Source organism: Myxocyprinus asiaticus, chromosome 50, assembly GCF_019703515.2.
Source record: "Myxocyprinus asiaticus isolate MX2 ecotype Aquarium Trade chromosome 50, UBuf_Myxa_2, whole genome shotgun sequence".
Classification (NCBI taxonomy): Eukaryota; Metazoa; Chordata; class Actinopteri; order Cypriniformes; family Catostomidae; genus Myxocyprinus; species Myxocyprinus asiaticus.
The window spans coordinates 15,240,818-15,253,450 of record NC_059393.1 but is presented as its reverse complement, the minus strand read 5'-3'; the positions used below and the strand labels follow the sequence as shown (position 1 = coordinate 15,253,450).

The 12,633-nt window shown below is 38.5% G+C and overlaps 1 protein-coding gene across 1 annotated transcript in view; it reads left to right on the top strand.

Moving 5' to 3' along the window:
- The window catches only part of LOC127439201 (fibroblast growth factor 22-like), a 29,568-nt gene extending 20,752 nt beyond the window's left edge, over nucleotides 1–8,816 (top strand). Inside the window, exons 2-3 of the mRNA XM_051695349.1 lie at nucleotides 5,217–5,320; nucleotides 8,191–8,816. Of these exons, the coding sequence (XP_051551309.1) occupies nucleotides 5,217–5,320; nucleotides 8,191–8,385 (299 nt within the window). The 3' untranslated portion in view covers nucleotides 8,386–8,816. The remainder of the gene's footprint in view (nucleotides 1–5,216; nucleotides 5,321–8,190) is intronic.
- Nucleotides 8,817–12,633: the final 3,817 nt, after the last annotated feature.

Sequence of the window (12,633 nt, the reverse complement as noted above, 5' to 3'; positions counted from 1 at the left end):
CATGCTTATTTGAATATGATATTATTATGATAGGGCATAATTTGATAGAATGTTTTTTGAATCAACTGGCATACCATGACCAATTTGATACATTTACATGCACTTTAAAAGTTTTAATTTTTTTTATTTTTTTCAATATTATGTAAACACTTTAGTTCGACTGAAATCTTACCACTCTGATTTTGAGCGAAGTTGCACTAACAGACTTCGCTACTGTAATTGTAACTCAATTTATACTTCTGCGTCAAACCTATGGTGTAGGCTACGTGATTGGTCCACTTTAACCAGAGGACGACCTCCAGAATGATAACAAGGATATCTGAGGTAACGCTGCAATTATCCAAGTCTTTTTTGATATATCTATGCATTACATTACATTGTATTTGGACTCGTGGCCATTAAAGCAATTGTCTCAGTCGTGAGCATCTGCTGTTTATTTTTATTTTTATTTTGTTTGTGTTTCATTACAAGCGAAATGCGACAAAATATATCTGTTTACAGCTTATAAACTCTAAATGTTTTTTTCCCGGCCTTTACTTGATATTAATTTGAAATGTGATTTAAATAATATGTTTTGTATTCTACTCACAAACTTTCTGATCAGCACGATGATTTGACCGTTTGTTTGACAGTGATGTACAACAATCATATTTCATAAGTTATGGAAACGGAACACTTCTAATTTGTGAGCAAATTAAAAAGCACCTGGCAAATTGGTTATATTGCCTATATGCATTGTAAAGTCTTTAAAACGGCACCCATTTTGTGTTATTTGAGTGAATAGTTATTAATTAATTTGACTATTTCTTTTTCAATACGGAATGTCAAAAGTATGTCAAAATATTAAAGTATTATTATTTCTCAATTAAAACTTTGTATGTAAACATACTGAGCTCATACTTACAGTTAAGGATTAGAAAAAAACTCTAACTCTTAGTATTATACTTCAGTATGTAAATTGTACCACTCTGTTTGCTCAACAGACATGACCGATACCTGAGATTAGTGAAGTAAGAAAAATATTTAATTGGGAGTTTATATCACAGATGAACAGTAGGTAATTGCATCAAATGATAACTGCTTTCCCAGGGCACAAGCAAGATTTTGATGATAACCGTGTTCAAAAAGTAGAGCAGAGCAGTTTCTCTCACACTTTGAACTAAAGCTGTTTAAAGTAGCGGTAACTGGGGTGGGCTTACTGTCTGAACACTCACCACACACATAGGACTAGAGTTCAGTCGGCTCAAGAGCACGTAGAAGGAAGCTGATCTGATCAAAGGTGCTGGTCACGGCCATTAGGCTCAGCAATAAGGACTCTGCATGAAAAGGTTGTGATCTGAAAAGGAGAGAAAAAAAAACAAAACATCAGTACCCTCTAAGTTTAAAGGAAAAAGCAAACTGTGAAAAAAAAAAAATTGAAAAGGTATGTCAATCAACTACAAGCACCCAGTTGGAGACAAGAGATTCCCAGGCTTTCTCTCTAAGGGGCGACAGGCCAGAGAGGGCTTCTGGAGGGGGCAACCTGGGAAATTAAAGACCCTCTTTAAAAAGCACATAAGGGAAGGGGGGAAACTTAGCTCCATCTTTCACCCTGTCTACCCACTTCTTCTCTTTTAATTGATGCGGGTGGAACTTTGCTTAGTGTGACAAAAGCCGGGTCATTAATGAGACCTTGTCAGCTTCCAAATCTCAGGTAGGTTACAAAGGCCTATTGGGAGCAAAGGGCCAGTTGAAGGAAACATAATTTTAGGAATCTCCTGACCTCCGCCTTGACTGTCCTTATTACCAGCATCTACATGTCGCTCTCTCCTACTCCTCCTCCTCTCACCCGACAATAATTCTGACAAAGGAATCGCTTTGAGAGCTCCTTCCTACTTTTTAAAATGATTTGCTTTTAACGTTGAAAAAGGGCTAAGTGATCTGAAGATGGGCTCACTTCCAAAAAAGTCAAGGGTGGGAGATTAGGGCAAAAACTGAAAGAATAAAACGACTATGCAAAGAGCTTTCAGAAGTTACATCTGAGATGGAAAGAATGGCTAGTTTACACTTGACTAAGTCTGAAGAAATGAGGATTTTGCTTGTAATAGTTCAAGCAGCTTATTGACAGCTCTGGCCAAAACATATCAAAGGTCAAGAGAATTTTCCAAAGATGAGATGAAAACAAACTTGCTGCTATTCACCATTTTACTGAAACTATTCAACACTTAAAACATTACTTACAAACAGCCAACTTATGAAAAATTGGTTACAATTATTTTTCCTTTTCTTTCTCCACTCTCAAAGAGGGTAAAGTAGAATGCCTTATCACTATATTTAATGTCTTTTAATTATCCTATGCACTGTGGAAATCAGTAGAATAGACTGCAAATATTAATAAGTAGAATTCTAACGAGCAAATATGTAACAGTTATTATTTGATGGCTTAAATGGAATTTCTCAATGGAGTTTCTGTGAAGATTAACATTGTGTCAGACTTCCTGCCCTTATAGTTTTATCTTGTTGGGCTGGGCATTTTCATGAAAAATTTACAACCTTGAGCACTCCAGAGACCATGAGCTTAGAACACAATAGAGGACATTTTCAAAGGGAATAAAGATGAATAAAGGTCCAACCTGCTTTTATAGTTGTTTGGTCAAGCGTCAAAAGCTTGAATAATTTCACCTAGACAAATCCTCACCACATTTCCTTTGGATTTACTCTGCTGGTTCAAACATAGGTACAAAAGTAGTGGACAGAGTAGCTCTAATCTTTATACCAAAATTATTATTATTATTATTATTATTTTAAAAGAAAGGTAGGATGTGGTGCATTAAATAAAGCACAACATATACAGTATATTAAGGCATCTTTGAATCAGAAACCCTCGTTTTAGGAGGCCCTCCAGGCTGATTTTCATATGCAACAGGACTTGACTCACACATTTGAGCGGCTAATAATGAAAATTAGAAGTAGCAGCGCCAGTGCTTTTCATTTGACTGGATCATTCCTCATTAACTCAATGTGAGCTCCAATCATCTGGCCGACCAGCTGGATGTCTATGAGCTGTTGGCACGCATTCGTCACCAAAGCTACCATGTTTGTAAACACGGCAAGGAAATTATATATTGGCTTTCAGAGTGCAGACATTCCTTATAGAAGTAGGGCATGAGGTGTTGCAGCTGTATACCTGTATGATCTATCAGCTAGTGTTTATGACATGACTGGGTCTGTGTTACTGTCATAAGGTTTCTTCATAGGTTTATGAAGAAACGCATTACTTAATTACATTATAGCTGGGATGTTCCGTATTTTGGCTGAAATTATGATGTTGCATACAGGACATGTTCTTAAAATGCTCAAAAGTCCTGTATTAGCATTGGGAAAGTTGGCAAATTTACCCCCATCAGACATTTTTACATTGATTCAAACTTTATAAGCTTTCCATCAGGCAACTGACACAGGTTCTGGTCTCGTGAAGGTTGCATTTTTCCTCAAAGATTCAATTTTTCTTCCACTTAGGGTTAGGTTTAGGGTTGGTGTTTAGGTAGAGTGTTGGGTTAATAAAATATGCAGCTAAAATTTACAACTACAAATACAACTCGCTTTTGTCGCCACTCTGTGGACATTTCACACCAGAGCACACATGTGCCAATACGTTAAACAACACATCTAGCTTCGGCCACTAAGGGACAGTGATTCGAATTTCAGTAAACACAGACGGATTTCAGCTGAAGAACTTTTAAACTACTTGTGGGGATTGGGGCGTGGTCGTGTGTCTGTCTGCGGGAGAGGGAGAGCGGTAAGGCTCGTCACCTGGGCTGTCATTATAATTAACACCTGTCTCTCGTTATAGTGATGGCGGGGGGAGACCTGAAAAGACGTACAAGCGCATCAGTTGGGAGAAAGAGAGAGACCAGAGAGAGACTCTTCCTATGTGTGCGACAAGAATTATTGTCACGTTGGGTTGAGTTTTGTGAACGATGCTGGAGAGTAATAAAATACTCACGTTGATTGTTTCTGCTGCCTCCTGACTCCTCCATTTGCCCTGAAAATACGAACTGTTACACTGGTGCCGAAACCCAGGATTTGACCTGGAGTTACACTACTGTTGCCTAATACACAGTGAGATCAGTCTGCAGTGTCTGTGTTTCAAATTTCCAAACCAAAACAAACTTCAGACCACAGTGTTTTTTATCATACATATTCTCTAAGAAGGCATGTATAATCCAGCAAGAGAATTATGAATGATCCTAGGTAGTGTCACTACGTTGCTGCCAATAATTAGTCAAGGAGTTTAAACTGGGAGAAATGACTCTTGAAAAATGGCTACACCTGCTCAGACCTGACTGTGTGGGTTTATTTAGTCACAGCTGAAAAGCTTTAACCAGAATTCCAACTATGAGTTCTTTAGTCTGCCACCTGCAACACATGTGTTCAACAGATCCGCCTTTCTGTGCTGTGTTTTCTGCCTTCTTTTCCCAACTGGTGCAAGGTCAATATCTCATTCAGCACCTCAGTGTGTTACTGTGTTTACAGTCCTTGTCCAAAGCCAACAGCCGATTTGTCTGCACTGTTTCCCCTTTGCTGTGTTATAGAGAGGCACCCTGCTGACACCAAATGGTTACCAGTGTTTTTGTCTTTTTTTGCTTTAAGCTGGTTTTTATGAGCCTTACAAAACCATGGATGATCTCAACAGATAATATCAAACATTAAGTATGTGATGTGATGTAATAGTAAGGAATGCTCTGACAGAGAGCAATCAAATACTACCCAAAGATTGGCAGGGACAATTTCAGGTCATTTCCAAAATAATTTGCCCTATTGTCATGATAGATTGAGCAAAACCAGATTAATCAAAGAGCCTAGCATTGCTTTATGATGGACATTCAACCCGAATCAATCCGAATTGTAACAAACTAGATTTTTTTTTCGTTTTCTAAACTTTTTAAAGGCACATTTGACTATTGCTTCATTATGACATATTGTTAAATAGCATATGACTCCTTTTAACCAGATTTCCAAGGAAAACCAAAGTGTAGGTTGTTCTTGGTAGCTTCACAAAGAGCATCATTCAAAATAGCCTATTGTAGTGTGTCCTGTTTTTTCGTGTCCTGGGAAAAAAACTCATCCCTTGAGCATATGGATTCCTGCTATTCTAATCAGTAATGATAGAGTGGCTTTTGATGGGGAAACTCCCCCTCTCTAAACCAGACTTCTGTTCCTTTTTTCTTCTTCAGGTCTGATGGAAATCCGATCTGTCAGTGTTGGAGTTGTCGCCATCAAATCTGTCAGCACCGGCCTGTACTTAGCTATGTCCAAAAAAGGCACGCTCTTCGGATCGGTAGGTACATCTCAAAACAATGTTTCACAAGGCCAGTGGGGATGAAAGAAAAGAGTTATTATTAAGTCAAAGGAACCTCTTCAACCATAAAGATAATTTTTGAAAATGGAGAAAAAAATTCAACTTTTATTTTAAATAGAGACATTTGAAGCAACAGCAAGCAAATCTATGAGCGAAAATGGGTCATTCTGTGAACATCCTGGAACTGATATTTTACCCTAAACAGGCCTTATAATACTATTATTTAACCCTAGAATGCATATTGTATGTGCAAAACTACCTGTGAAAAATTACTTTCTAAAGGAAACACATATGAAAACTAATGGTTAATGATTAAAACCTTTTGAATTACAGAATAGCAAACTAAATGTTAAGAACACACTGTTCACATGATCAAAAGCACATTAATGAAGGGATTCTTGGAGTGTCAGTTGATAGGACCATTTACAAAAGCAAAAAACAGCAAAAAATATCAGGCACCACCTATGCATCTGCGGTTACAGTAACTCAGACCAGGGCAATACAGGACTGCACTTCACTATCCCGAATCTGTGGTGGCACACTGTTCCCGTGAAGTCAGTGCGTGCCACCAGGCAGTTGTTTGTGGCATGTTTAATGAAGATGCCCCCTTTGCATGCTGCCTGAATGCTTTAACTGCTCTCTGAGAAATCTTAAACTGGAAATTTGTCACCCAGCCATGATAAGATGGCTTACAGATGGCTAAATCTTTCCTCCAATTCCAAGAGTAAACATGGCAAACCTTAATCAAGACCTAAGCACCTTCTCCTCATCCCCTTTCAGATCACATGTAAATGATTATTAGTCACATTGAATCATTCTAAAGTGATCTTATCAGACTGAAAGTTACTGTCACCATGACCTGTCTCCTTTTCAACTTAGAGCTTTCTCCAGCTGTAGCAGTTTAGCAAAAGCTCTCTCTGGCTTTTTCAGGTGGCTTTTCGAGCCCAAGCGAGAGGGTGCTGGTTGATTTACAATGACAAACTGGATGAGATAAAAATGAATACATCATAGATATGCACTGGAGCATTCAGAATATATCTCACTAATCAGAATATATCTCACTAATCACAGTTTGACCCGGTATAGGTTATTTGAAGACCCCTGATGACACACAATACTAATTTTCTTTGCTGTTTTTCTCCTTATGGTTTGATTTGCTTGGTAAGGCAGTGTGGATCAATATGCCCAACATGTAAAAGTACCAAGGCTGTAACCTAGTACTCAGGACTGGGGGAACCAAATGTAATAGTTTCAGAAAGGACAATGACAAAAAAAAAAAAAAAAAAAAACATATTTGAAGACAACAAATCGGAATATAAGAGGGAGAGGGGGGTATATAGGTTATGGTCACAAAATCACCTGAAATAAAATTTCAATATAGTCTTGTGTAGCAAGTTTTTCACTATCGACATAAAGTCTGGTCAACTTTGCAGCACAGTCTATCCAACTTCGACAGAAAGGGGTCACCTGACTGACTGGAAAGCGATCCACCACAGTTCACATTTTTCCCACATGATGTTTAGTGGCGGGTTAATCTGAAATCAGATTTCTACTAAACGCTGAATGTCTATCAAAGATTTGATGTCATGAATATTGCAAGCTCTGGAAATTCCAGTGACTAGACAATAAGAGTGTAACTGACAATTTCAGCTAGCTCTTACCAGTTTTGTGAGCAAAACCTAATCAGGGTAGATGCCATATTTAATGTATATTTTATACAATTTTATTTAAAGTCGAAGTATGTAATTTCTGCACCACTAGTGCCACCAAACTGAATTGCAAAAATAAACTTTGTTTTCAAAACAGCTTTCAGAATAAGCCCTCCATCTGCCATTGGTCAAACAAAAAGATAGCCCCGCCCCAAATTCATGCCATTGGTTGATTAACGTTGTTGGGGCGTGTCGCACAAACAATTTTCATAGCAAGCACTTTTCAGCGCTACAGAAACAAAGAGCATACAGTTTTCGAGAAAATTAACCTATGAATGGCTTACTAATAATTGTCTCTGCATATTAAGCTGGGATAGGAGAAAGTATTTTAACACAGAAAAAGTTACATACTTCAGCTTTAATACTATTTAATACATTGGTGTCAATCATTCAGCTGGCAAAACCAGCCTGATCTCATGAAAATGACATGACTGTGGCAAAATTTTCGCAAAATGATAGTACGTGATTCTTTACATGTAAGTTTTACCCCGGTCTTTTAAATCACAATTGCAACGTTCTATCAGTATCAATTTGATTGTGTTAGAACAAGCTTGTAAAAGTAGTTGGTTATGTAATGCAAACGTTAAAATGTATCGCCTTATAACTCATGCACTATAGTGCAAGTGTTAAGATGTCATAAGATAGCATTGTGTGAGGAACAGGGCTAAATGTAAGTGTTTATGAATGGATAATCTGCCATTTTACTCATTGTTTATGTGAAAGTTATGTAAAAATCATTGTTGTTTTAGCACCCCTAGTGTTCATTTCACCAGAAAACTGCCCCGACCCATATAACAAGCCATGCAAAAAACATTTTGGAAAAATGTATGTGTATTAAAATAATTAAATGAGACCAGGTTCGACAAAACATTAGAAATATATTTATCCCTCAAAGCAGTTGCAAAAAACTTTAATGTGGCATCTACCCTGAATAAGTTCTATATTTGTCAGATCAGTGAACGGTGTAGTGTCTGTGACTGAGACTAATATCAGTGCAAATCTACTGAAAGGTTTCAACAACCGCTTGCCCACCATAAAGATCAAAATACCCCCCAAAGATTGCATCTTAGTACTAGCCCTGGTTTCAACAACCCAGCTTGAGTAGGAACTCACCTGCACTCTTAATTTGATTTATTGCAGGTCAGATACAACCCCAGCTGCAAGTTCAAAGAGCGCATTGAGGAAAATGGCTATAACACCTACGCCTCCCTCCGCTGGAAGCACAGGGGAAGGCAGATGTTTGTATCGCTGAATGGCCGAGGGAAACCACGTAGAGGCCACAAAGCTAGACGGAGGCACCCATCAACCCATTTCCTCCCTATGCTGCCCACATAGCTGGACTCTCCCTTATGAGGAACACTATTAGAATTATGAACATCATCATTTGAGCCCATCTACCCCACATATTTACTTATATGTGCATTTGATGGTGACTTGATGTTATTAAGTTCTGGTTGTTCTGTTTTGACTTTTTAGCGGAGTAATGTCACACAGTGCATTAACTTATTACTCTGCATTCTGGCTCAAGTTTAAGGCCCAGTAAAGTTTAATGGAAGGCTGTTAATATTATGTATATACAGGTTATGTAATAATGGTATTGTTGAGTTAACTAAGCATTTACTGTATCCATCTGTATGCTTATTCTAACATACAGATTTCTGACAGACATCACAATTGGTGGCTGTGCATTTCTGAAATGCAACTGCATGAGGATTTGGATTCAACTGAATTGGTTGCTCAAAAAGCTCTGGTACACAATAAAGAAATTTCTCACAACATATTGTTGAAGCTTGATTATTGATCTTTGAGTTTCACACAAATATGTGATCTGTCCAATTTGTGTACTTTAAGGCAGTACCTCCAAATTGTGAAACATATGTAAAAATGAAAAGACAATGTAAAGATACACCATTTGATTGACACTGGAGGGAACCTTTGGGGAAAATGTAGGCACCCTTTCAAAAAGGGCAGTTCTCTGAGGAAATTATTAAATGGAACCTGTACTGTATGTACCTGCAAGATCTCCATAAAGAAAGTCGAGGTTTCCTCCAGGACCCTCATTTAAGGCTTTGAGGTACTTGAACTGTACTGTATATTGAAGTTCCTTAAGTGCACAATAGGATTTTTGAGGCAGCCTTAATAGGGTGCCTAGATGTTCTCCAGAGGGTTCCACAAGTGATCTGAAGATCCCCAGAGGGTGCCTATATCTGTTCATTTTTTTTACAGTGGTAGTCTATGGACTTAGAAGCTACCAGTCTGCAGCAATGATCTGACAATGGAACTTCACGTAGATGTTTCTGATTCCACCCCACTTGCATGCAACATGGCTTGCAAAAACCAATAACACAAAGGGTCATTATTAATGAGGAACACACAATGAAATGGTTCCACGATTACCCATTGCAGATGGAGAATCCATTAGACAAGAAGTCAAATCCAAATTCCTGTGCTTCAGAATCTATGACATGCATATAGATTCAGTCCTCAGATCACCTTCTAGCATAACAGTCTTCATGTAACTCTCTGAAAAGGTGTTTTGATACCCATATGTTCTTATGATTTCACATTAACATATCTTTTTTCACAACTTGTCGCAAAATAGAACATTTAATATATTTGAACCTTTTCAACTGCTCTTTTCAGCTGTGATGTTATTGTCTGTTTTTTGTCCTTCAAAACCACAGTCCTGTCCATGTATCAATAAGAATCTGGCTCCCTCCACGTGCCACCAACCACAGCTGAATGTTCTGCCTACTAATGATGAGCATCACCTGTGGAGTGGTTAGCCGTGGCAGAAAATCCCAAGATGCTGTCCAAAAAGGCGGAATTCTAGCCGTGTTAATGGAAGCTTCATGTGTTTGAGTCAAAACAGGAGTTCTGGCAGTCTGTAAAAAGCTCTGGAGATTTCTAAGCACATCTCACCTGTTAGTCAAAAAGTAAAACGAACACAGGATTTTATTCACTGTGTGAAATGTTGGTTGACATATTTTGTATAGCTATATGTGTTTGAGCAAGGTGATGAAACTAGGGGCATGCTAAGGTATACGTGTATATTACATTAAAAGTGTCTTGTGGTATATTTTGGTGGTTTATTAGCCTCATTGATTTTCATCTTACAGTATTTGCACGTTTAATGATGACAAAAATCCCTAATATTATTGGTATTGACATAACGATTCAACAGTCTTATTAACAAAACTTCATGATTTGGTCCCACTTGTACTGCAAAGCTTGGAGGACAGTAGAAAAGGTTTATTCAGAAGGAAAGTCCCGAAACATAGAAAGCCAAAGGATCTTTACCTAAAACTGGATAAACAGAGCAAAATATAAAGACTGCAGTAGGAATGTAAATAGAAATCTGTCCTGTGTTCTACAAAATTACATGATTTACAGTTGTGCTCAAAAGTTTGCATACCCTTGGAGACTTGGTAATATATGTACCATTTTTAAAGAAAACATGAGTGAGCAGACAAAACACATTTCTTTTATTTCTTATGGGATTCATATTCAGCTGTAGGTTATAACAGAATGGCACAATCATAAAACAAAACATGGCAACAAAGGAAAAAATGAAATGACCCCTGTTCAAAAGTCTGCATACCCTTATTTCTTACTACTGTGTATTGCCCCCTTTAGCATCAATGAAAATGTGCAGTCTTTTGTAATCATTGTCTATGAGGCCCCAAATTCTTGCTGGTGGTATAGCTGCCCATTCGTCTTGGCAAAATGTCTCCAGGTCATGCAAAGTCTTTGATCGTCTTGCATGAACCGCACGTTTGAGATCTCCCCAGAGTGACTCAATGATTTTAAGGTCAGGAGACTGTGATGGCCACTCCAGAACCTTCACCTTTTTCTGCTGTAACCACTGGAGGGTCAACTTGGCCTTGTGCTTAGGGTCATTGTAGTGCTGGAAAGTCCAAGAGCGTCCCATGCGCAGCTTTCGTATAGAAGAATGCAAATTGTCTGCCAGTATTTTCTGATAACATGCTGCATTCATCTTGTCATCAATTTTCACAAGATTCCCCATGCTTTTAGAGCTCACACACCCCCAAATCATCAGTGAGCCACCACCATGCTTCACAGTGGGGATGGTATTCTTTTCACTATAGGCCTTGTTGAGCCCTCTCCAAACATAACGCTTAAGGTTGGTCTCGTCACTCCAAATTACAGTGTGCTAGAAGCTGTGAGACAAGTCAAGGTGTTGTCGGGCATATTATAACCAGGCTTTTTTGTGGCATTGGCGCAGTAAAGGCTTCTTTCTGGCAACTCGACCATGCAGCTCATTTTTGTTCAAGTATCGTCGTATTTTGCTCCTTGAAACAACCACACCGTCTTTTTCCAGAGCAGCCTGTATTTCTCCTGAGGTTACCTGTGGGTTTTTCTTTGTATCCAGAAAAAATGTTTCTGGCAGTTGTGGCTGAAATCTTTCTTGGTCTACCTGACTGTGGCTTGGTATCAAGAGATAACCGAATTTTCCACTTCTTAATAAGTGATTGAACAGTACTGACTGGCATTTTGAAGGCTTTGGATATCTTTTTATATCCTGTTCCATCTTTATAAAGTTCCTTTACCTTGTTACGCAGGTCTTTTGACAGTTCTTTTCTGCTCCCCATGGCTCAGTATCTAGCCTGCTCAGTGCATCCACATGAGAGCTAACAAACTCATTGACTATTTATACACAGACACTATTTGCAATTTAAAAAGCCACAGGTGTGGGAAATTAACCTTTAATTGCCATTTAAACCAGTGTGTGTCACCTTGTGTGTCTGTAACATGGCCAAATATTCAAGGGTATGTAAACTTTTGATCAGGGCCATTTGGGTGATTTCTGTTAACATTATGATTTAAAAAGGAGCCAAACAACTATGTGATAATAAATGGCTTCTTATGATCACTATCCTTAAAAGACATTTTTTTTGTATGATCAGTCATATTTTCAAAATCAATGCCAAAATTTCACAATTTCTGCCAGGGTATGTAAACTTTTGAGCACAACTGTAATTGGTTTTAGGCCATGCTGCAGTCAGTCTACATTGTGAAAGAAGCAATGATTTTGATTTGTGTTTCAAATAATAATTGAGATGCATTATATCAAATCATTTTAAGCCCTGTGGATGAAGGTAAGTAATTTTGTAGACACCTCATAAATGTTAGGACAAAAATATTAAGAGAATGTTAAAGAACTAAAAAGAAGATTCCTTTTGGGATTCCACTAAATATTTCTACACATTCAGACTGATCTCACAGGAAAATCAGTGACAGTAGGTCGATTGTTTTGCATGCTAAAATTGCTTTATGCTTTCCAAATTTCCAAACCCAGTGGCAGAAGCTGGAACTACAGTTGTGCATACGTGCCTCTTGAATGCATGTGATGTGAAAGGCACAGCACATCCAATTTTCAGAAACATTTGAGTAATAATTACATCAGTATTGTTGCGACCATGACGTGGCACTCTGGCTCGGCGACCATGACGTGGGACCCTGGCTCGGCGACCATGACGTGGGACCCTGGCTCGGCGACCATGACGGGGAACTCTGGCTCGGCGACTATGACGGTGGACAGCTCTGACATGGCAGCCACTG